This window comes from Cornus florida, unplaced genomic scaffold (assembly GCF_030987335.1).
Source record: "Cornus florida cultivar Cherokee Brave unplaced genomic scaffold, ASM3098733v1 CherokeeBrave_3.0.0_Hap2_Chr10, whole genome shotgun sequence".
Classification (NCBI taxonomy): domain Eukaryota; kingdom Viridiplantae; phylum Streptophyta; class Magnoliopsida; order Cornales; family Cornaceae; genus Cornus; species Cornus florida.
The window spans coordinates 88,020,419-88,046,627 of record NW_026775580.1 but is presented as its reverse complement, the minus strand read 5'-3'; the positions used below and the strand labels follow the sequence as shown (position 1 = coordinate 88,046,627).

At 35.0% G+C, this 26,209-nt stretch overlaps 1 protein-coding gene across 2 annotated transcripts; it reads left to right on the top strand.

The window, feature by feature from the left end:
* Positions 1-2,374: 2,374 nt before the first annotated feature.
* On the top strand, positions 2,375-25,156 carry LOC132279828 (uncharacterized). Of its 2 annotated transcripts, none has more exons than XM_059781871.1 (16): positions 2,375-2,524; positions 3,924-4,238; positions 4,331-4,459; positions 4,612-4,819; positions 5,767-5,913; positions 6,412-6,486; positions 7,880-7,951; positions 8,841-8,912; positions 9,688-9,759; positions 10,361-10,432; positions 12,872-12,943; positions 14,203-14,274; positions 17,114-17,257; positions 23,145-23,216; positions 23,730-23,876; positions 24,716-25,156. In XM_059781871.1, the coding sequence occupies exons 2-16, from the start codon at positions 4,041-4,043 to the stop codon at positions 24,898-24,900; spliced, it is 1,737 nt and encodes a 578-aa protein (XP_059637854.1). In that variant the 5' UTR covers positions 2,375-2,524; positions 3,924-4,040; the 3' UTR covers positions 24,901-25,156. The 2 variants fall into 2 exon arrangements, with proteins under 2 accessions (XP_059637854.1, XP_059637855.1); XM_059781872.1 differs by having other exon boundaries at positions 2,387-2,524; positions 3,930-4,238.
* The last annotated feature ends 1,053 nt before the right edge of the window (positions 25,157-26,209 follow it).

Sequence of the window (26,209 nt, the reverse complement as noted above, 5' to 3'; positions counted from 1 at the left end):
TTAGCAAGCAATATTACACAATTTTAGCAAGCAATATTAAATGCCTACTCGATAGACATGAGTTTAATCTCAACCTACAACTTTGTCAAATACTGAAAAATAAAAATAAAATATTTTTCGAAACAAGAGTTTTAGAAAAAAATGCATCTTCTGGTTAATAGTGAATTGTGAGAACTACACAATTAAATAACTGACAGAGAATTAAACATTGGAAAGGGACATTAATTATTCACCAAAAAAATTTCATAATCTAAATATGAAATAGTTTTATGGGCTTATTAATGAGTATAATTGGAGTGCATAGGAACGGATACCATACTGTAGGTGAATCTAGGATTATGATCCAACACGACTATATATATCACTCTCAATCAGTATGTTCAATTTTTCAGCCCCACATATTACAACAAATTTCATCTTCCTGAATATTCTGAATCGCTTTCATGCAACCCATTTCATTAGATTTCGACAATTGTCGGTCCCACGTGAATCATGGAGTGCCATATATCACTGTGATTATCACATGCATAGTGCAAACATGAATTAATCTATTTGTAACTTAAGATTTAAAAAATAAAAAAATAAAAAAATTTAAAGAATTACAATTATTCGTGGATCGAGTCTTGAAGTTAAGAACTTTTAGATGTGTTTCTTCCTCCATTAGCATTATCATGCTTTGGTTTGACATAGACATCCCCATTCATTATTTTAAGTACAAGTTGCTCCTTCTTGGTATAACCCTAATTGCAGCTCTCTTTTTATTATTTTTTATTTGGGAATCCCTCTACTTATAATGAGGAGGAGGTAAGAATAAGTAATTATGCGCTGTGTTTACCTGATCGGTTATTATAATGAGGAGGAGGTAAGAATAAAGTAATTAGGCGCTGTGTTTACCTGATCGGTTATTATTTAATGATTTAATTGGTAAAGCACGAGTTTTCGAACAGATACTCTTATTGGTGTCTCATTTCCTTTAATTTGCCAGACAATCATTTTAGTTTAATCGAGGTTGAGTTGAGTTCAATTACCTTACAAAATGATATTTAAACAATCAATGAATCCAACAAGTTAAAGAGACGCAGCCAATCATACTAGCGATTACATGTGGGTCTATTTACTGTTTATGCGTTTCCATTATTTATGTGCGGAGATATAATGAATGGCCCACAGCTGATATACGAATTTTAAATCAATGAAAATGATTTTTAGACTTCACATAAATCTTTTAAACGAATCTCAAATGAAAAATAATACAATTTTTAGATGGATTAGTTCAAATAATTTACTCACTTTGATTAATTATGTATGCAAAATATAGAAAGTGAGGTTCTCTTATCTTGTATTTAGTAAAGATAATCAATTAAAAATGGTACGTCAAACTATTCAAATTATTTACCTTGACACTTTGATCCTAATATCACTACTCATCTAAAATTAAATAATGTGAATAACATTAATTCAATATCATTATAACTTTTGCACATACAAATAATTTATATATTTTAATTTGTAAAAAAAAAAAAAAATCATGAACATAATAATATAAATCTTGTTTGATTGACTTATAGTAAATAATTATTCTTTTACCAATATTGATTTAAAACCTGAGTTGTTTTAATTTATCTAACAAAGTTCAAAAAAGTGTATGCTTTGATGGTTTCGATTTAGAGCTTTTTTTTTTTTTTTTTTTTTTTTTTGTAAGTAAAATATAAGCATATTGTGTTGTGCCAAAGCTTGGAACTTGGGACCCTCTGAAAAGATGTCCAAACACATTACCAAAGCTGTTGATTGAATTTTACCTAAAAAAAAAAAAAGCTGTTGATTGAATTATAACTTTCTTGTTTCGTTTTTATCAAAATCTGTTTAAATAAAACAAGCAAATAATATTTTATAGTTGAAAAATAATAAAAATGTTGATCGAGTTTCAGCTATTAAGATAAATGAAAGAGTCTATTCTTATCCTTTAGAGTCCTTTATTCATTAGAATAGCAACAAAGATAAAATTTTTTATGCAAAATTCATCAAGCGGCTAAATTTTGAAAGAGAAGACCATATTAAAGAAATTAGGTGCAAGTTGTTGGTGAAACCCAACTTCTATTAGGAGGAAGATAAAGGCTTGTTTGGCAAAATAATCCAATCCAAGACGGCGTTTGTTTGTTATATGGTCGCGTGTTATCCAGTACGAAGCATCATTTTCCCGCCGGGCCCAGCTCCGAACCAAACAATGCGAAAAACTCGCCAGATGGGACCCACTCTTCAATGCTCTTTTATCTCATCAAGATATGCCACACATCACTATCTATACACGTGTCGAAGATCGGAACGCTCGGACTTTGGCTCGGTCCACCAGCTGCTGCTTGTGCACTTGTTGCCCCTCTCTATTTTTTCCCCTGCTTTCGTGCCTTTTCAGTTTCAATCCGTGTATCTTTACCCTCTCTCTCTACGTTTCAGTCTAATCATAGAGAGTTTTCCGATCGCTTCTTTGATCACATGGAATAACTGGTCTCACATCTCCTGTTTTTAGGTATATACACACATATTTATATATATGCACATATACACACTTATATAGAGTTTATCACAAGTGATCATCTTCAGCAACAATAATCTCTCTCTATCTCTTCCTTGTTTGGTACTGTTAGTTTATACTTTGAAATTCTAACTCTGTTTCTCAGTACAGTGCTTCGTAGTAATAGAATTTTTGTGTATGTTATATTCGTGTATATATATGTATATGCAAGTGAGAAATTTATGGGGTTGAAGGCTGTATCATGCTTCTGGTGAGATCATTTTCTGGTACTTTGCTATGTGTCTCTGTGATTTTTTTATTTTATTTTATTTTTTTATTTATTTAGTTCTACTGTTTGTAATTAATCTGAGACTCTAAACTAGAGAAATACATGGTTGAAATATATGATGATTGATAGGGTAGTATTTGATCTTCAAGCTAGTTCTAAATATTTTTGTCAAATTTTTGGTATAATAAATTCGGACATATAGTTGAATATAAATGTTGTTTGTATTCTTTGGTTGGTACAATTCAGTCAATTTCCTCAAATATTTGTTTTAATATTTTGATTTGAGTCCTTATATTTTGTCATTCCATAGTCTTTGGTCGGTACAATTCAATTTCCTCTAATATTTGTTTTAATCTTTTCATTTGAGTTGTTATATTACCGCAAAGATGATATAAAGCATATCTTTGCATACCATAACTAGATACATAAAAAGCTACCATCCGCATTGACCTGGCCATATTTCTTATTTTCAAACTTATTAAGAATTGGCGAATTGGCAGTTTAGAAAGTACAATTGCCCTACCATAAGGGCAAAGAGTGTGCTTGGAATTGCCATTGTATAGGAACTTGCAGTTATCTTTTTTGTACCATCTTTTCATCTTCAATTTTGTGCAGTTTCAGATTTACAAGGGAGGATAATGTTGACACCCAAGATTATCCTCCCTTGTAAAGTGACAGCCAATGTTATCCTTCTTTGTAAAAGTACTCATGAATGCTATACCACATTCTTACACAAGGCTATATAATGATATATGTTGGAGGGTGTGTGCGCGCGCGCGTAGGTTCTTTAAAGTGGGGACCCAGTTATAAATGAACAAGTTCCTATCTAATATTTCATTCTGTTGGAATTCATCTAATTGCTACACAAGCCTTAATGATGGGCATATAGATGCTTTTCCAGTGAGTTTGTTCTAATGTTTTGTCGGAGTTCGTGTTACATCACTATTATGACAACTAATGTTTGACAATGCTATCATTGAATCAATCCGTATATTTAGTCAAATAGATGTGATCAATATTACTAATTAGTTTTGTTGAAATTTTGAAACTGCATATTTTTTTGGCATTTGTGTTGAATTAATGAAACATTACAGATTCCTCATAGTGAGATTTCCGTTTTTTAAGTTCTAGGTAGAGGTAGACGTAGAGTACGCGGCTAGATCTCTCCTTATGAAATGGGATACAACACTGTTCTTCGGTGCATTTCATGCTAGCAAGTGAGTACTTTCAAAGTCATTTTCAATGGGTGGGGTTTGTTCAAGGAAGAGAGACCAATTAGGGGATGAAGATGGTGTACGGAGAGGGGTCTCCGGAAGGTATTGCAAAAGTGGAAGTTCAAAATGGCTGGGTGCCTCATTCTCTCGGCCCTGTGTTGAATGTCATCTGGGAGGAGGCAATTGCTCATCCCTTTTGGAGCTTTGCATTTACAAAATATGTGAGGTATTTTCTTTCCTTGGTCTATTTCTTTTTTCTTTATGGCCTTGTGTCTTATCTAATGGTTCCTTTTGTTTTTTTAAAATAATCTGTGACAGGATATTGACAAATATAGTTCATTTTCTATGCTGCCAAGGGATATAAGCCAACAGATATTCAATGAATTGGTGTATTGTCAGCGTCTTAGTGATGTTTCTCTCAAAGCTTTTGGAGGTTGTGCTCTCCAGGTAATTTCCCCTCAATGATTCAAAACCTTTTTTTTTATTAAGTCTACTGATGATATGAAATTTAAATTGTTGATTTGTAGTTGTGTGCTATTATCAGCACTGGTTCTTTGTAGAGCATGCTTATTTTTAAGGTTCTCTTCTTGGATTTTCAGGATATTTGTTTGGGAGATTATCCTGGAGTGGTGGACAGTTGGATGGATGTTATCTCTTCGCAGGGATCTTCTTTACTTTCCGTCGATGTTTCTGGTTCTGATGTTACAGATTCTGGATTGAGCCTACTGAAAGATTGCTCAAATCTCCAAGCATTAGCTTTCAATTGCTGTGACAGGATTTCGGAGTGTGGACTAAAGCACCTTAGTGGTAGTCTACTCGATTTCGCTAAATTCTGCGTTATACTTTTATATCTTTCAATTTAGGTTGGTAGAGATATACTTTTTGTTTTATTGAGTTTTTTCCCTGGTTGCCGACTTCATACAAACTTCTTAATGCACTTTCATGTCCTAAAATTGATATTAACGCATAATAAAGTACTTATTTATTTGTTTGTTATTATTGATGTTATTATTTGTATAGCTAATTAGTTCCTACACTGAGTGACATCCTTGGGCATTTCAATAACACTGATGGTACTACTTGGTCTGCCCAAATCAAATACGAACTATTGACCACAGTCTCAAATAAATAATACTTCACAATAATATGATAGAGAGTAAAGGTACTAAAATAAGGATTTGACCAGATTATGCATCTGTTTTCCAGAATAATGGTCGTTTTGTTGTTTTCGTTATAAATATGATAGAGAGTAAAGGTACCAAAATCTTTCTATGGTCAAGCAGGATGGACAATTGTTAAATGACATGCATTTTTTTTTATTTATAATTATATATCAAAAGAACCATTTTGAACTGGGAAGCGACACCTTTTCTGATACACATCAAGTGTTTGCCAAATGTGAGCTCACTGAGCTGGAACAAATCTCACCAATATTGAGCTGCAGCAGTATTTTGTCTGTAAATTTATGGCAATCCATATCGCCGTGTATGTGCTAGACTGCTAAGCATTGCCATGAGCATATAACTATGTGTATTAATAATGAATGATGACATCATGTTGTTTTATCTTGCTGTTCTGTTGTTTTTGCTACACTAAATAGAAATAGTGGATGCAGTAGAATGAGATATCTCATTTCCATGTTCTTTTCTCTAATTTTTTTCCTATTTTGTTCAAAATCCATTTGGATTCATGAATTTCTGACTAAGAATTCGTTCCTGGATAACATGGGCAATTTTTATTATCTGGTCATTCAGGCCTTTCAAACTTGACATCTTTGAGTTTGAAAAAGAGCAACGCTGTTACTGCTGAAGGAATGCGCGCCTTTTCCAATTTAGTTAATTTGGTAAAGTTGGACCTGGAGAGGTGTTCTGGAATTCATGGTGGATTTGTTCATCTCAAAGGTTCGTTTTGCTCAATTTTCTTTCATTGACTAAAACTTTCTGTCCTCATGTTCAAATGAAAGCTTATACGCTTTTGACCTATTAGATGCAAGCTCTCATATTACTTGGATGTTACCATATGTGGCAGTGACATACTGCCCTTTTTTACTTCTCCAAGACTTATGACTCTTGAAGAATGATCATATCCTTAAATGCTCGTCAGTTTTGTCTCTCCAATTTAAGATGCAATTTTTGTATTTCGTGTTCGTCTTCCATATGTGGAATTTTTATTTATTTATTTATAATTGTTGATGTTCTTGGTGGGGAGAGAGGGTGAATGGAGGAGGGGAACTCACCTCATGGTTGTGAGAGGCTTGAGCTACGGAGCAGACCTATAGTTATCTAAATTTAACTGCCTTCTTTATGGAGCTGCTATGTTAGCTTGCTAGTTTAATGCTAATAGACTATCATGCAATTGATTTTTCTTCTACCTTATACTATATAATTTGCATTTTGTAGGTCTAACAAAGCTAGAGTCTCTTAATATCCGATGTTGTAAGTGTGTTACAGATTCGGACATGAAGTCTCTTGCAGGTAATTCTTCATACTTATGTTTTTTCCTGGATATTGGGATATTATTTACTTATTTTAGAAACAATGAGGTACTTGCAGGACATTTTAATTGGAGTGCCACGAGTCATGCACTCTACCAATCCTGTTTTGTGTCACATCTCATTTTAATTGGAGTGCCACATGTCATTTTAATTTGGCAACTTTATCGATCTTTGGCATGCATTCTAGTAAAGATCTCAGCTAATATAGATACTAAGAGTAGTGACCTTGTCTTGTTTTGTACTTACCATCAAACTAATCTGTCATTCCCCATCAATCTAGTCATTTTTAGTGCCTTGAAAATGATCATAAACAAACTTATGGTCCCCTGTTCTTGGTTGGTGTTACCATTATGTTTTTATGCATGGTTTTATTATTAGTTTTGTCCGTTCTTGTCACTCATCCAGCAGTACATCTTGTTCTAGAGCTCAGATTGTATAAGTGTAAGAAAGCTCACATAAGAATAAGGGCAGCCACTTTGTTAAGAAATTCTTACGATTAGGTCTATACCCAATCTACCCTCGGCACTAATTCATCGGGCTAACACTGGGCAATAGCCTTTATTTTCTTCTTTGACTGTCATTTATTTTATTTTATTGGATGGTGTGGCTTTCATGAGGTTGTCTTATGTTCCATTTCAAATCACATAGCACCTATCAGGGCTTCCCAACTTCATTTGTTACTCATTGAATTTCCATTATGGTATCAATCAAGCTTCAATTTTACTGAACCTTAGTCTAAACCTTAAGCTTGATTTGTCAATTAAAGCTATATTGTGAGAAACTAGCTTACACCATTGGATTTGTTTCTTGTATGTCTGTTCAATTCATCCCTATTCTAGGGGCTCACGTTGATTCAAGCTTATCTCTTTTGGAAATGCTCATATCTCTTTTAATCAAATGCATGTGTTCACTGTCAATCATCCATGTTCTTTTATCATGTTCATTATTCTTATATGATGCTTCTTGTTTCCAAACCTTTCATATCTAGGGATCCTATTATTATTTCACCCTACCCTCTCCTTTATTTTTTCTACACACAAACAAAAACTTCCGTGCTATTCACTTGTGGGTCCCACATCAACCAAGTCTATAAAGATTTGTTGCAATGGTGGTATTTTGTTTGATTGGCTATTGTGTTGGAGTGCGTGCATATGTTGCAGATTTAATCATTACTTGCTCACATATATATGTAGTGGGATTTCAAGGTAACTTATTCTTTTTCAATATTAAAAATGAATATGCTTTTAAGTTGATGCTAGTTGTTGAAGTTTGTATGTAATTATATTTCTTGATCTTTACTTTGATCAACTTAATGGTTCCGATTGTCAGTTTTTGGTAAAAAATCAGGGGATCTCAACTGTCTCATGTTTCAGGGCTCACTAACTTGAAGGAATTACAAATATCCTCCAGCAGCATAACGGATTTTGGAGTGTCTTATTTGAAAGGTATTTCTGAGTTTGTCTATTATGATATGTGAACTATTTATTATGTGATGAATCGATGATTATAAGAACATTAACTACCACACCTATTTTATGTTGCTGTGTGCTAAATAACTTGTTTTAGTTTCTTCAATTGTTCAAAAATGTGACCTCTCTCTCTCTCTCTTACACACGCACGCACGCACGTGCATCTCTAATGTTATTTGAGCGGACGCCTGTGTTTTGAGAGTTAATTACCATGAGAACCGAGTAAGAATTGTATTCTGGTTGAATTTCTTGATGCATGTGAGGTGTTATTTAGAATTGAAAGATATTGCATTTAATTATCCAAAAAGGAAGGATAGCGCATTTGATTGGAGGTTTGCAAAGAAATCATGATATTTGTTGCAGGCAATGAAGTATCTGTATTCCATTTCTTTTCCTGGTTTGTATGATTGCAAATGGCGGTCATATTATCAGTTCTGTTCAATTTGCTGCTTGTCATCTCCTGATATTCCCCATCGATAGTCTGTAGACAACACATCCTTCATTCGTTATTTCTTTTGGTCTGCATGCTTTTAACTTCTTTTTAAATAGTTCTATGGGTCAATTATCGAACAAAGAAAAATGTCATCTATGGGCCCGTCAATTGATGGCTTTGTTACTCTCTAGTTACTGATCATGTTTGATTTTCCTTACCCCCTGGTCTTTTGTTGGATAGATGCCGTACCAAGCCCCCTATTTCTTCCCACCCTTGTAATGCTTTATTCAGACAGATGTCTGTCTTCCTGGCACAATCGAACTATCTTAGCACTTACGGTGTTTTGCATGGTTTTCATACGTGGGTTTTAATGAAAATTTGTAATTTTTCTTTGATGCTGCTGTTGCTGAGTCTACATTTTGTCCATGACAGGTTTGCGCAAGCTTATTTTGTTGAACCTGGAGGGATGCCATGTCACTACTGCATGTTTGGATTCTATTTCAGGTTTGCTTGGCCTTTCTAGTAATGCTGAAATTGCTTGTACGGTTGTACCATAGAATAACCTTGATGGTTCTTTTATAATATCTTGTAGCTGTATTGGAGTCTGTACAATGATTTCTAAAAATTTCTACGTATCTTTACATTATGTAAATTCGAGGTTGGAGGGAAAAAAAATATCATTATTATAGAGAGATTATTGGAAGCTGGAAATAGTATTAAGCTCATTTCCCCTTTTCTGTTGTCAGGAGGCAAAGTTGTTCAGTTATAGACTGTCTGGGCTTTGATTGCATTCTGAAAATTTCAGCTAAATATAAAAACCTTTTTGAAATTTAACAATCTGTAAATATCTTAGATGATCAATAATAAGGGGCTTTTTGGGAACTTTATTTCCTTTAAAAGATTTAGTAAGTTTTGTACGTGATACAGCTGAACATTCACCTACTTCTAGAAGAACCAAATATTAGACGTGTCTTGTACTGGAAGGTTGGAGCTACCAAACTTAAAACAAAAGGACCCAGGTTGGCTTTGCTCATAGTAGCCAGATTTTTGGGTTTCCCAAACAGGCAAATAATGTTTCTCTTTTGGTAAGAAAACCACTTATGAACCCTTAAAAAATATTATTTTAATCTAATTGGCGTCTTTGTGGGTGAGGAATCTAGTTTCTTGGCAGTACTATGAATTTTCACGGGATTAAATTTTAAAATTTGTTCCAGAAGCCTCATTTGCAGGTCTGGTCTGTTTTTCAATTGGTGATATATGTTTGGTTGTGTTTGTGCAGCTCTTGTTGGACTGGCATATTTAAATCTCAACAGATGTGGTCTATCTGATGGTGGATGTGACAAGTTTTCCAGTGAGTAACAGTCAAATGTTATCAACCATGTATAGAGTGAGTTTGGATTAATGGAATTGGAAAGAAAGGAAATGGAGGGAAAGATCATCTCACTTTGGTTTATAAATAAGCAAGGACAGAAAAGGAAAATGAGGGAAAGGTTGACCCCTTAGAAATATATCTGCTTTCCTCCTACAAATGGGAGGAAATGGAAGGAAAAGATTGGTCTTAATGTTCACTCACCTTACCTCTATTTCTTATAATAAGTGGAATCCTATTTTACCATATCTGATCGTTCCTTCCCCCCACCCCAATAATTTTTCATTAACAAGATGAGGGGTTACCACTATCTTTTCATTTCTTTTCCTTCTTTAGTTAACTAAACAAGAAAAGAGATGTGATATTATTCCCTCCTTTCTTTTATTTTCTCTTCCAGCTACTGCCATAATTTCCTTTCCTTTCCTTCATGCTAATCCACACAAATTGTTATGGTCTTCCTATAAGTCATCAAATACATATAAATTATAGACTTGTTCATCAATATATTTTAGTTCTTTATCACCGTCTGCAAGGTAGAATACTTGGTAATCTTGATCTTGCTGCATCACTCATAACTTTGCAGGACTAAAAAATTTGAAGGTGTTGAACTTGGGGTTCAACAATATCACAGATGCATGTTTGGTGCATCTAAAAGGTAATTTCTGACTCTTTTTTTTATATAAACACGCGCGCACACACACACCTGTTTTTCGGGGGGGTGTGTGTGTCTGTATGCATGTATATGGAATGTAATTTTATATATTTAGATTCCATTCTATATTGACCTTTTTTTCTCTCTTCTAAAAGATATTTTAAACAAATGAGTAGACTTCTCATTAGAAATTGTATTTATCAGTACAACTTTTTGAAACTGCAATGTTTATTATAAATAAAGTATAAAGATGCAAGAACTTCCTATCAGCAGATATTGGTAGTTACTAAAAGAGGCCTTCAAATCCATGCCAAGGTTCTAGCCCGAAAAGTGAGATCTTGTTTATATTTCTGTTTAGTGAGCAATCAACTTATTTTTGCTCGGAAATCACTGTTAAAATAATACTGTGCCGAGATTAAGTGCGTATAGGAGTTTTGTGCAGTATTTGACTACCCTGCTCTGTTATCTCAATCTTATTCTTTCTTAGTTGGAGCTTGTAGAACATATGATTGCCTTTTGATGGATCTAAATACGTTTTTGTGATTCATACTTGCATGGTAAGACAAGATTGGTTCATCAAGGAATTTAAACACTTTCACCTGTGAAATCGTTGAAAAAATTTTTTAAAAAAAAAGAAAAGGCAAAAGTATTCTTATGTGAAATTTTAAATTTAAAAAGTTTCTAAGGAGAGTAGTTTTAAAAGCTTTACTGGTTAGTCAAATATGAAGACAGCAGCTGTCATGCAAAATTTATTTTATTTTTGCATTAAGGTTGGTAATCCTTAATATTTATCCCAAAAAAAAAAAACCTTAATTACCTTTTATGTAAAATATATTTGTTCCATTCTTTTTTTATTTCTATTCTACTTTGAAACTTGCAATCAACATCTATTTATTAACCAATGCTTCCTAAAGTCCCCATACTTCGGGAACCCCAAGGGCAAACTTTATCTCATTCTTACCCCTTGAATTTCTTGTCAGTCAAACTACTATTGTTTTTTTTTTTTTTTTTTTTTTTTAATTAAGAAAATATCATTCATTATTTTCCGAGACTTAAGCGAACTGTGATATAACTTCTGGATGTCTTTGGTAAAAGGTATAAATCTTCTAATTTTTAGAGGGTTTTAAATTGTAGGGTAACGTGCAAAAAACCCCCTTGCTATACAAAAAATGTGCAAGAAACACCCCTATTAAATATTTAGTGCATATAAATCCCTATATTATGAACCTTTTGAGCATATTGCCCCCTTATCATTAATTTTGACCAAATTTTTAATAAAAACCCCAAAATGCCCTCGTTGCTGATGTAAGCAAGAAAAAAAAAATTATCCCTCTATCCTTTCATTCTTTCTCTAAACCGTCTCTCTCCACTCTCTCTCTCTCTCTCTACAACAGGGGGTCTCAATAACAATCCCAGTGATCTCCTTGTTGATGATTTGGACTGGTTGAGCTATAGCCTCCTTAGTGGTTGATTGCTCAACATTTTAAGGAGAAATTCCTCGGCCACTCTTGTTGCTTCACAGTAGCAGAGCAGCAGTCCCTTTGACGGACTGCTCATTTTATTTCGTCTCCTTCAACTACTGCATTGCACCCAATCATCCCAATACGACGATGAATTCGTCGTCCTCAAAATTCATGGACGACAACAACAAAAAAAAACTTACAGGAAATTGCAGCGGCAACTTGAGCCACCAAAAAACTTTCTGGAAATTGCTGGAAATTGTGCTCCATGATTGCTGCAAGATTGAATAGAAATTGCGAACCAAGAATCTGCTATTGCGAATGAACAGCAAGAACTGAGGAGCTGCGTTTGCATCGTCCAACGGGATTGTGATGGAGTTGCGGTTGAATGATGATTTTGTAGGAGCAGCAACGATTGAACTTGACTGCCAACAATTTCGTCGAAGTAGTCCTCGAATAAACCGGTGATTGTAGCGGTAACGAAAATTTAATGTGAAATTTTGGTAAATTTATTGTAGAAATTTTGGCCGCGAAGTATTCAACAGACCCATCTCCGGCCAGCACAACATCTGCTACCCAAATTGTTCTGTACACAATCGTGAACATTATGCAATGGATCCTCACCTTAGGTGCTTCGACAATAGATCGACAATTTTCGGCGTGATTGTTTGGGTTTGAGTTGGTGTTCACTGCCAGCGAGCACACCCACGCTGATGATGACAGTGAAGAAGACCAGCGGTTATATATATATATATATATATATATATATATATAAATATATACTGTGTACTGCACACACACACACACACAGTTAGGTGTGTGTATATATATATATATAAATAGTATCTATTTTATATATTTGAAAACAGTAGGGGTTTTTTTCAAACAATAGGGGGGTAATTGCACATTTTGTATATAAAGAGGGGTTTTTTTGCACTTAACCCTAAATTGTAATACAGCTAATGGTTTTGCTACCTTGTAGGTCTAATGAAATTGGAGAGCTTGAACTTGGATTCATGCAAGATTGATGATGAAGGGCTTGCTAATTTGACAGGTTAATAAGATTGTCACAACTTTTTTTTTTTCCTTTTCTTTTTTCTCTATTTCTATTGCAGTTGAAATGTTAGTTTATGCTGGTTAAAGCCTAGTATGGGCTTGCTAATTTGACAGGTTAATATTATCCATTAATGTTTATGATGGGGAGTGACTAGTAACATTGTTCCACAGGATCCCAAAGTTTCATGATTTTGTTTTTGGATCTGACTCCATTGTTATCACAAAGAGGAGAGGAAAAAGGAGAAAGATTAGAATACGCTGGGCATAGATCACGCATCATAATATTCTTGGATGTATTTTTTCATTTTCTTCATCTTAAATTTGTCTTATCTGGATACTCTTTAAAATTAATGCCTATATTGTAGAAAATTGAAGAGCCACACTAGCCATGGTTTGATCTATGGTAAGTAATATATACCAAGTAGGGACAAACAGTCTTTTGTGAAAAATAATCTGACCCTGCTGATAGGATTTGTAATTAGAAGAGGCTTTATTGTTAGAATCAACATGTTCTGTAAACCTGCTGTATATTTGCCAAATATTTGTAGGATAAGAAAAGAAGAGAAAACTTGTGTGTCATTGTAGCCCATCCATCCACAACCTGCTATACAATTCCAAATTCTTAGCAATCAACATGATAAGAGAAAACAAAGGATAATATGGAGTTAAATTGTAGATGCCAGCTACGGATGGGAAATTCGGTGGAGTAAAGTGAAGTTGTTTTGACTGTGTTAATGAACTGCTCATGGAGCCCATACTAGCATATCATCCAGTGTGGATTCCCCATTATTTGAGGAAGGGTTGGACTTAGTATATGCCTAAGTTATGACATAATTTGCACGAAATGGCATTCGACTTGGTATGGTGTCTTGACTAGTTTTTCTGAACTGGCTTTATCTTTTTACCTTTTTGCGGTGAGCAAATTAGCTTTATTTATTTTGATAATTTTAAAGAAAATATTCACTCGTGTATTTGTCATCTTCTGATACAAGATCTATATAAACGCAATGCATGAAACGTGTATTGTGAAGAGGTTTCCAAAGGTGGTCCAAAGATGAAATTAGTTGGTTGATTTACTTTGAGAGATTGAGTTGTAGTTCAGCCATGTAGTTTAAGCAGAACAATGGGTTGTGAAAGCTACCATGATACTCATTTCCCTCTATAGAAATAAGAACTGTTAAATTTTCTGTGATCTTTGTGCTTATCTTTTAGAGTTCTATTTTCTCTGTACTTAAAAGTTTTACTCTCTCTGTACAGGCCTACTGAATTTGAAAATTTTGGTGCTGTCTGATACTGAAGTTGGAAGCAATGGGTTGCGTTATCTCTCTGGTACTTTGTTTAGTTAGCATCTGCTATCTGCATTCCGTGACTGATCTCTGAATACAAAATAAGTTAATTAATGTGATGCACATCCATTTTTCATATAGATTCTCATTTTATTCTTTCCAGATTGTGTATGGCTCAGATAAGTTTTAGTGCTTATCAATCTTCTTTATTGATTGGGGTAGTTTTCTTTATTGCTTGATGTCTAGGCAATCAAATTGTCATCTAACTGACATGTTTTCAGAAGTGAAGCTTGAAATAGGAAGTGCTTGAAGTCAAGAACTAGTATATTTTCGTTTCAATTGTATTTGTTCAAGCCTTTCTTCTTGGCTTTCACTAAATTGGATTTTTGTATATTGAACATAGCAATTTTTAAGCTTATTGATACGACATAACCAGAATAAATCCTCAAGGAGGACATATTCTGCAAATCAATATTGGTTCCTTGAAACCCTTGAGTAAATGCAAATTAAATTTTGCTGGCTCTAATTGCCTATAAATGTGGCCTACTCACACATCGATATAGCTTCTTTGTAACCTTCCATTTGTTGCACATTTATATGCATCATTTAGCTAATAGATCTACATCAAGGGGTTTCTTTGATCTATTGATTGTTTGTAAACACTACTTTCTAGAGACTGAATTCTTTAAACTCTGGATATAAAACATTGCAGATTAATATTATCTAGCATTAGTTTGCTGAATTCTCGTCCCCGGCATTTGCTTTTCGATATCTGGTTTGTTAGCCCTCATAATTTTGTGGTGGGGGAGATGGGTTAAGAGAGGATCTATGAGTCTTTGAATGTACTTTTATAGGTTCTAGCCCTTTCCGTTAATTGCCATCTTATACATATTTTTGTTCCACTGTTTAGGTGAAAGTCTATCCTCTATATATTATGTATTTCGATATGCTCAACAATCCTAAGAGGGTTTAAAAGCTTTCTGTAACTTCTGTGCATTTTAAGAGCAGCCCTTTTTTAAAGACTGAAATTTGACCTAACTTTATGATTTCTGATTTAATTTTAATGGGTTATAAGCTGGAATTAGCGTGATCTTAATTAACTTCCCTTAATTAACCCTACTTCCAGTTTGAACAATATTCTGCATGATCAGCCTAAGATTGTTTTGTTTGAATATGATCAATATTGTATACCGATGGGGGAAAAAGAAAAAGAAAAAGAAGAGAACATGATGAATTTTGGATGCAACACTAAACATATATGGCACTTACATGAACATGCTGATATGTGAAATTTTCATAGTAGGAAAGGGACTTAAAGACAACTATAAGGGGAAATATATCATTTTGATTGTTCTGTTCAAATTTCTATTTTAACAATTGCATAGCATGGAAATGCTCTCTCTATCTGAATATTTTAAAGACAACAATACCCCCACTTTGTAGATATATTTCAGACCTATCTCTGTGCAATAATTTGTTAATCAGATCTTTATTCAATTAAATGTGTTAAATTTAACTACTTTTACTATCTCTCATATTATCTTGATACATTTTTTATCAACTACTGTTTTTTTTACTCAGTCAAGCTACTAACAATAGTGATTAGTGAAAGTATTTTCTCAATTAACTTTTTATTTTAATGAAATCAATTAAAATTACATACAGAAATGTAGGTCACTGTAGAATATTTGTTAAACGAAAATATTCCGAAGCTATAAACATGCACTAATCTTATCTTATGCAATACATACACCATTATAGTAATAATTTTTCAATTATATTCAACAGATTTGCTCTCATTTATGTGATACATTTACTTTATTGACTAATTCTCAAATTCCAATTTAAGGTAATAAAGATAACGGAAGTGATTTTGGGATTTTTTTGGGTTTAGTGTATGATTATTTATTTCCTTTATCTAACAATCCTAGATTAACAGCACCAGAAAATTATTAGGTAAATAAATTATTATGTGGTTGATTTTTAGTATTCTATCATAAAAAGTTACCTACAAATATTATTTTTTTCCCTTAAAGAGAATCTTAAGAGACAGAACTTCTGAAGGGTACCTTGAAAATATAAGTCATTAGAAGGAAACATTTATATTCATGCTTGAATATTAACTTGGCATACAATATACCTGCTTATATATATATATATATATATATATATATATATATATATGAACTTGAGGAGCCTGAAAATCTTTTTTATAGTCAAAGGAGAATTTAAGCACTCTAGATGTCAAAAGTGAACTTCATTTTTAGGTAACTAAACTATCTAATCTTCAGTGAGGTCCTTGTTAACTGTTGTTATAAAAGAGAGTAACATCTTTTGATGTCTATCTTACTATGTTGCTTGCGGCATTGGCTGCGGCATTGGCTTTTAAATCTTTATTATTATTATTATTTACTTTTTCTCTTTGATCCTTAAATTTTTATTCTCTCCCCATGCGCACTCCATGAAAGCTGAGGTCAGAACAATATACTAAGTTAAGCAGTTTGTGGTAGACCTTTTCTTTTAGTCCCTGAAATTTCACCACTATAAAAATAATTTTCTTTTCTGACAACAGAACCAAAAAGAAAGTGACACCAATTGATTTTTGTCGTATTAAATGTTCCATCATGTTTTCCTATTGTCAAGTTACAGTTTTTTTCCAAAGCAGAGAACTTTGATCCAATTATTTAAACTAGTTGCAAGATGAAGCATAAATCAGCATGTTTATTCTCTCTCTCTCTCTCTCTCCGACATGCTTGCTGCATTTCAGTGAAATGAAAAACTATTCCTTTGTTTATATGTCTTTTGATATGTTTGCTTAGGTTTATTTTGTTTAATGCTTGCTGTAAGCTGACTTTTCTTGTTTGCATTTTGTTTTATGTCAGGTTTGAAGAATTTGGAGGATATAAATTTATCATTCACCTTAGTGAGTGACAATAGTTTAAAAAATCTGTCTGGATTGGCACATCTTAAGTCACTTAATTTGGATGCTCGCCAAATTACTGATGCTGGCCTTGCAGCTCTTACAAGTAAGCATTTTGAAGTGTGTTCTCCCTGCAGCGGTGTGCAGGAGTTTTATTTGTTATATATTATTTTAGTATTGGAGCAAATTATTAGTTGAAATAGTTTTGCTTACGATGCAATCATGCTAAATGTTTGTGCTTGATGCTAAAGATAATAGCATTTCCTTTCTTCTGGATTGGGACCAATACTGGAATTAGTGGCTAGAGGATATGAGTATTTAAGAAATCTCTTGCGAATACATGCTATATTGTTTCGAGTCACATGCGTAGTGCTTTATATCTAAGTATCATTGATTTTTCTCAATAAGTTAGTACTACCTTCATCCCAATTCCAAAATAAATATCCCTCTTTCCTTTCTGGACGGCAAAATAACTGCCCCCTTTGACAAAATGTAAAAAGAAATTGTGGCTTTCCGGGATTATCCTTGACTTCTGAAAACATTTGTAAATTAACAAAAATTTCCTTAAAATTTTGGAGGTCAGAGTTTGAAATTTCGAAGGGGGAAAGAGTTGGAGTCCCCACTAGAGACATTTTGGATTGAGGGAATACCTGACATTTTTTTTATCTTGTCATGAAAGTATCTACTATAGCATTATATTCATGTTTTATGTAGCATTCAGAACAGTTGAACGGATTCTTTTTATATATTCCTAGGTATGTTAAATTACTCTCTTAATATTTATATAATATGATAAAACATATTGGGGTGTGCAACTCTTTGGATACCGTTCTATTATCCTCGCAATTTGAATTTTGCTACAAAATGTGTCTTTCCTTCTCTGTTGATCTTCTAAGGTAAAAACCTTCTAATAGCTATGATCCATACCCCTGTATTATACTCATAGAATATATTTATTGTTGAGGGTGAAATTCACACGGTCCGATACGACACCGTTTACCTGCAAGGGAAAGAGGAGAAGATCGATGAACCTCGACGGCACCGGTGTGGTGCCTGCCAAGAGCTCTCTGACGATCAAGTTAAGTCACCGGAGATCTAAAAAGAAAGCTGGGATTCAATAATGGTTTTTTCGTCGTACCTTATTCCCGAGTCGTCGTCTTATTTATCGTCGCTTCCTTTATTTTCGATAAGGGAATTTCATCATCCTCATCCCATGGGACTTATCCCATGGAAATCTTATCCTTGATAAGATTTGTTATCATCCCCATGGAAATCTTATCCTGCATAAGATTTGTCATCATTCTTATCCATAGAAATCGGTACCTCTAATAATAAAATATTATCGTTGATCACTGAAAAGATCTGGCGGCTGGTCAACACTTGGTTGCCTCTATCGTTAGGTCAAGATAAGTTTATTTTTCCCTATCAGTTGCCCCCCATTCCCAAGCTTGCTCGTCTAGCTTTGGGAATGTAAGATTTTTTTTTTTGGCCCCCGGCACTTTTCCCTCGGGAACAGTGCCCGCGGGTAATGTTCATTGAACAGTAGAATATATATATATATATATATATTCCTGCCCTGGGAACAGTACCCGCGGGTACTGTTCATATATACAGTAGAATATATATATATATATATATTCCTGCCCTGGGAACAGTACCCGCGGGTATACAGTAGAATATATATATATATATATATATATTCCTGCCCTGGGAACAGTACCCGCGGGTACTGTTCATATGAACAGTAACTTTTTTTCTCCTGGGTTCTATTTTTGGTACCCTTGGGTACTCTGCCCTGGGTATATATATATATATTCAACTGTATATATGAACAGTACCCGCGGGTACTGTTCCCAGGGCAGGAATATATATATATATATATGAACAGTACCCGCGGGTACTGTTCCCAGGGCAGGAATATATATATATATATATGAACAGTACCCGCGGGTACTGTTCCCAGGGCAGGAATATATATATATATATATATATATATTCCTGCCCTGGGAACAGTACCCGCGGGTACTGTTCATATGAACAGTAACTTTTTTTCTCCTGGGTTCTATTTTTGGTACCCTTGGGTACTCTGCCCTGGGTATATATATATATATTCAACTGTATATATGAACAGTACCCGCGGGTACTGTTCATATGAACAGTAACTTTTTTTCTCCTGGGTTCTATTTTTGGTACCCTTGGGTACTCTGCCCTGGGTACTATTCTTAGTACCCTTGGGTATTTTTAGTACCCTTGGGTAATCTTCCCCTGGGGTGCTCTGCCCCTGGGTACTATTTTTAGTACCCTTGGGTACTCTGCCCCTGGGTATTAGTTTTACTCAGATCGTCACTCCTTTAATTAAGGGAATTGAACTTTACGAGCTTTACTCAGTTCACCCCTCTAGTAAGGGATTTTTATTTACTATCCCTTATTGTAAAGGGCTATTAATTACGGGATTCATTCAGTCCGGGTCCTTGTAATATAAGACACTCATTTACTATCCCTTATAGTACGGGGATACGGATTACGGGATTCATTCAGCCCGGGTCCTTGTAATACATGACACTCATTTACTATCCCTTATAGTACGGGGATACGGAGTATGGGATTCACTCAACCCGGGTCCTTATAATACAGGACACTCATTTACTATCCCTTATAGTACGGGGATACGGATTACGGGATTCACTCAGCCCGGGTCCTTGTAATACAGGACACTCATTTACTATCCCTTATAGTACGGGGATACTGCACGTATAAAGATAATTGACCAAGAGTCAAGGCAACTGAAAAGAATTTTATTAAAGACCATCATTGCCTCAAGGCTTATTAAAAATAAGATAACACGTGAGGGAGCTACCCTCCATTTAAAATGATTAACTAAGATGCCCTCAGTCTTTATTATGAATGACTTGATAAGGCTAATTCCAGCCGTGAGATAATTTCTAGTTGGTATACTCATCTGAGTCCTTCTCATGATATGTGCTATCGTTCTGGCTGAAGAATGATCTCTTATATTTGGTATTATTTTCATTCCTGACGAGAGGGGCTGGCCTCTTCTTATCCTCTCCTTCCTTCCGTGCACTCATGGTGTCTTCAGCGTTGATGTGTTTTTGCGCTTTGATCAACGACTTTATCATGCTGGTGGGAGGTTCTTTTGATAAGGAGAACAAGAATCTGGAGGTTTGGAGTCCTCCTATGAGAGTGGGCAAAGCTACCTTGTCGTCCACCTCTTCTACCTATAACATCTCTGCATTGAATCGGGTGATGTATTCCACAATCGACTCTTCCTTTTGTTGCTCCACGGTAAACAGGTAGGTAGTCGGCCTCCTATGCCTCTGACCTGCAATGAAGTGGCTCACAAACTGCTTACTCAGTTCTTCAAAGGTGTTGATGGTTCTTGGCTTCAGCTTGTTGAACCAAACTCTTACTGACCCCTTAAGTGTAGTGGGAAAAGCTCGGCACATGATTTCGTCCGGCACAGCGTGTAAATGCATAAGAGCTTGAAAAGTTTCCAGGTGATCGAGGGGATCTTTGGTCTCATCGAAGCTTTCGAACGAGGGCATCCTGAACTTGCTAGGTAGTGGACATTTCATAACGGCGGGGCTGAACGGCAAGTTGGTCCTTTGTACTAGGTCATCTACGGCGGCAGGACCTTTCGCTTTCAGAGCCTGCATTACATATTCCATTTTCCTTTCGAGATCCTCGATCTGCAGGTCGAGATAGTTAACTTTCTTTGTCTTTTCCTTAAGACAGAAGGCTGTGCTTTCAGGAGGTTGGGAACTCCGTGGGAGAGATGGGTGGACCACCTCTCTATGTCGGGTTCCCACCTGGCTTTGTTCCACTTCAGTCTCATTTTGGAGGGGATGATTATCTTGCTCTTCAAGATTCCCATTCCCTCCATTTGGATTTGAGAGATCTTGTCGTGGCAAGTTTTGTTGAACCGGTGGAACAAGATGTTGCAGGAGTGCTGCATTTTGCTGGATCAACTGGTCCACACCCTGACTCAGAGTTTGGACCTGCAGTTACAACGCTGCAAGCCGTGTCTGGTCGTTTGGGACGTCCAGGTTTTCACCCGATTCTACCCTTTGACCAGATCTCTATGACGGTGTTCTTTCGGTAACTATACCGAACTGCAAACGTATATACCCAATAGAGTAATTAATTGATTCAAGGGAATCGTCGTTCCCACAGACGGCGCCAATTGTTGAGGGTGAAATTCACACGGTCCGATACGACAACGTTTACCTGCAAGGGAAAGAGGAGAAGATTGATGAACCTTGATGGCACCGGTGTGGTGCCTGCCAAGAGCTCTCCGACGATCAAGTTAGTCACCGGAGGTCTAAAAAGAAAGTAGGGATTTAATAATAGTTTTTTCGTTGTACCTTATTCCCGAGTCGTCGTCCTATTTATCGTCGCTTCCCTTATTCTCGATAAGGGAATTTCATTATCCTCATCCCGTGGGACTTATCTCATGGAAATCTTATCCTTGATAAGATTTGTCATCATCCCCATGGAAATCTTATCCTGCATAAGATTTGTCATCATTCTTATCCATGGAAATCGTTACCTCTAATAATAAAATATTATCGTTGATTACCGAAAAGATCTGGCGGCTGGTCAACACTTGGTTGCCTCTATCGTTAGGTCAAGATAAGTTTATTTTTTCCTATCATTTATTATTAGGGTAATTAAGTCTGCTTAGATGAGGCTTGAATTAACTCTTGTTAAAGACCCAGGTTTTGAGCCACATTTCCACCTAAATTGCCGAACCTGATTTGTTTGGGGATTTTTTATTTTTATTTTTATTTTTATTTTTTTTGTGAGGAATAATGAGATGTAGTTTTTTTTTAATCAAAATAATAAACATAAGAACTTGATGTTGATAGATAATATTTCCATTTATAACTCAGGCCTCATGAAGGGTCCCTCCTTGATGACTCGTGAAGCTCCCTTTTCCTAAAAAGCAATCATATAGAGATAAAGCTATGTTATTGGCAAAATAACAGGGTCCTTTAATCATATATACACGTGTGTGCGTGTGTATATATATGGATTTATATATGTATATTTATGTACATAACTATGTACTTGCATACATACCTACACACATACGTATGTACACCTATGAATATAGAGGTGTAAGTAAGCACATACATGCATAAATAAATGCAGGTGTCCAGGAGTGTTGTCATCATGGCTCTTATTCAAGTTACAGATACTGGTTTTATTTTTTTTATTTTTTTATTTTTTATAAATTCCAAATGAGTTTTCCATAACCAACTCACTAATGAGTCTATTCTCCAAACCGTAAAGAATGAATAGATCCTGCTGTATTAAGACATGGACATTGAAAACATTATACAGCTATGTATTATTGACATGCCAAAAGGTTTAAAGGTGAATTCCATATTAATTTGATAACATGCCAAATTAATTGGCTAGAATATACTTGTCTACCTTTGTCCTAGTGGCTTTGGGTCCTAATTTCCAAGCCCTAGGTCAAGGTTTCGAGACTGGTAGAGAGAAGAAAGGAACTAATTTGATAGAATATAGGATACCCTAACTCCAATTTCTGGTGGCTTTACTGTGTTTACATCATAACATGGACTAATATTTGAGTTTCATGATCTGAAGTGCAATACTGGATGATACATCAACCCAATGTGGCTTGTTGCAGAGGAATTTATTATTGTGAAATAACTAGAATTAGCTGGCATCCTGATTCAAATTTTTTAGTACAGCTCTGTCAATTTACACTGTTAACGTCGAGTAGTTTTTACTCGAGGCTTTGTTGGAAATGAGTTGTGTTGTTTGTTTTCTTCAAGCTTGTTACCACTGTCATAATTTTTATTATGTGGTTTGCTTGTCATTTCAATATTTTATTAGTCACTTTGATTTATTTGATTGCTGGCTGGCACTTGAGTATACGACTATACGTATGGTTTATGGTGGCATGAAAAAAGTCAACAGACTCTGTTGCTTTTCTGATGCAGGCTTGACTGGGTTGACTCATTTGGATCTTTTTGGGGCACGAATATCTGATGCCGGAACAAATTGCTTGCGATGTATGTTCAAAGAACTTTCCTTTGCCCCAAGTTCATGTTGCCAACTTGCGTCATACTTTAAACTTGTGACCATTTGGGTATATTCATAATGTGATGGCATTCTTTCCTAATGAGTTTTATTTTGCTGTTAAATATATGGCATGGGATTGTCTTTTATTTTACTGAAATATTCAAGTACGCATGTCCTCGGTATCTGAGTTGCTGTTAACTATTGGATAAAGATTATCAATCATTTGGTCCAGTCATGATTACAAGTCACCACACATTTTAAGCTTTCTGCCCCGGTAATGATTATTCAAATGCAATTCAAAGGTCTCTTTAACTCATATCTGCATGCTCCCAACCACAACGATATGATTCCTAAATAGGTTTGAATATTTTATTTCTCACTTTTAATGGCTCAAACTCCAGTTATCTGTTATTTGTAGTGGCCCCATATATTATTGCTGTATTTATTCGACTCTTAAAAAACCTTGCATGTTCTTATTATTAATTGTTTCTGTGCTTGATCAGACTTCAAGAACCTCCGTGTTCTAGAAATATGTGGTGGAGGATTAACAGATGCCGCTGTGAAGAATATCAAGGATCTCGGTTCATTGACATTGCTGAACCTGTCACAAAACTTGAACCTAACAGATAAAACCTTGGAATTGATTTCTGGTATCCTTTTCTTCTCTTAATAAAATATGCTCTTCTTTTTTCTAATGCTCGAGTTTACTTGAGACTCAGGATAAGGGTTCTGTTAATCATAATAGGTCTTGATAATTTCATTTACCTGTCTGCTAAAAAAAAATTGGATGCATAGTTGGTTCTTGGGACCACAAAATATATACAATGAAGGATCATTCCCATGCCAAAGTTTAACTTGGCTGGTTCTAATCCACTGTATCTGTACATTTGATATGCCAGTATGGTTGCAGCAGTTTGTAGCTGAATCATTTGTAAATACAAATATGATTATTTAAAACAGGGACTCTCACTAATGCACTAGGATCTCTTAGTTGCCATGTCACCATGGAGAGCCCTTTGTGCTTGTATTGTTGTTCCTAAAATGGATATAAAATACGTTATTGACTTTTCCACTTTGATCATTTCGCTCAACATTTCAATCAATGCCCAAAATATCTAATAGATGTATTGCTATAATATGACTACAAACTGTGTTATATTTATATGACTTCTCAGTTCTGGGTGTGCCATATCTATCACATAGCAACTCCCTTTTGACTCTGATGGAGGAAATCATAACTATGCACATAAATGGTGTGAAATGCAAGTTTTTTTTTTTTTTTTCCATAACATTCATTCTAAAAAGTTGGATAAATGATCATTCAATTTATAACTGCAAATTTGAAGGATAGGCGTGGCCATCTATTGAAGAATTCTCACTCTGCAATTTTGTCTTTATTTAAGTGTGGTCTTGCATCTCATGTTGATGTTGGTTCTTTACTTAATTCTTTAAATCATCGTTATAGAAACTTTGCACTATGAAAATGCAGGGTTGACAGCTTTGGTTTCTCTGAATGTTTCAAATTCTCGTATAACCAACGAGGGGTTGCAGCATCTGAAGCCTTTAAAAAATTTACGTTCGTTAACCTTGGAGTCTTGTGGTGTTACTGCATCTGGAATCAAGAAACTTCAGTCAACTGCTCTTCCTAATCTTGTGAGCTTTCGTCCCGAATAGTTCCAGAGCATTTCTAAAATATTCTGCAAGTTGCCTGCTATCAACATCCGATAGCTTTATGTATAGGTAAAATAAGTAGTATGTACAAAAACGTATTCCCAGAAAATTTGCCATGAAATTGTAAATATGATTGGCTTAAGACGAATCATGTAAATATATGGTCGGCTTCTGGATTTGAAGCTGCCTCTTCTGAACAAAGTTGTATATAGATGCTATGGTTGATATGAAGTTATGAACCATTAATTATATTTTGCAAGGACACGACCTTGGACACTGATACTGGATTCTGTTTCTATAATCTTATATCCAGAGTGAAAATACACACACAGAAACACACAGACGAACCATGCACCACTTCAATTATATAGAATGCAATTACAAAAGGGGGAGAGAAAATTTTGGAAGGAACATAGCTTACAAAAATAAGTTAGGCAGGTAGCTACTATACTGTTTAGAATCTTGTGAATGAAATCTATATTTTGAAAATAAATATAGGGTTAGCGGTTGTTTAATGGTACTTATAATACTTTCTCACTTTTCAAAAGGTATCCGATTTGTGCAGATGCACATATTGTTAAGGCGGTCTAATAGTACTTTCTCACTTTTCAAAAGGTATCCGATCTATGGGGATGCACATATTGTTAAGGCGGTCTAATAGTACCTAGCTGATACTATATTTTTTTTTTTTTTATTTAAAAAATTCGGCATAACTTCCCCGAAATATGGACCTACCGCAATGCAACTGATTTCTGAATTCACGGCAACAGTATATGATCATACATAGTCAAATAACACCAATAATTACTTTAACTAAAATTATCATTCCCATTCATCAACAAGGTTACATACTATCAAATTCCCATCCAAAATACTATCAAATACCTTAGTTACATTACATGACAAAGTTTTGCAATATATATATATATATATATATATACCTTTACACTTTTAGTGCTTTGCAAAAATAATGGGGAATATACAAAAGACACAAAAGTGAGCTTCTAGTATCGCTCAAGCTTGAGGTGGGTTGTCGTCCACCAGTTCTTTTCCAAGACCTGAAAAAAAAAAGTATAAATAGTAGGGTGAGCTATATGCTCAGTAGGTGACACTTAAGACATAAATCTTGTGTCCTTGTGAATTCAAGCAAAGAATAGACCAATGGGAAATAGGGATCATTCAACGTAGGGGATCTTATACAACACACAAGTCATTTCCCAATATAATCAATGCAATGCAATGAATGCAAATGCATGCCAATGTCACTCCCCATTTTCATTCTCGAAACCATCACTTTCAAATGTTAATGTAA

What these genes read in the sequence shown, in the direction of transcription:
- LOC132279828 (XM_059781871.1), top strand. Translation starts at nt 4,041, where the DNA reads ATGGGTGGGGTTTGTTCAAGGAAGAGAGACCAATTAGGGGATGAAGAT. An exon ending in TGGACTAAAGCACCTTAGTG is followed by an intron (nt 4,820 to 5,766) that starts GTAGTCTACTCG and finishes CTGGTCATTCAG; the next exon opens with GCCTTTCAAACTTGACATCT. An exon ending in GGACATGAAGTCTCTTGCAG is followed by an intron (nt 6,487 to 7,879) that starts GTAATTCTTCAT and finishes CTCATGTTTCAG; the next exon opens with GGCTCACTAACTTGAAGGAA.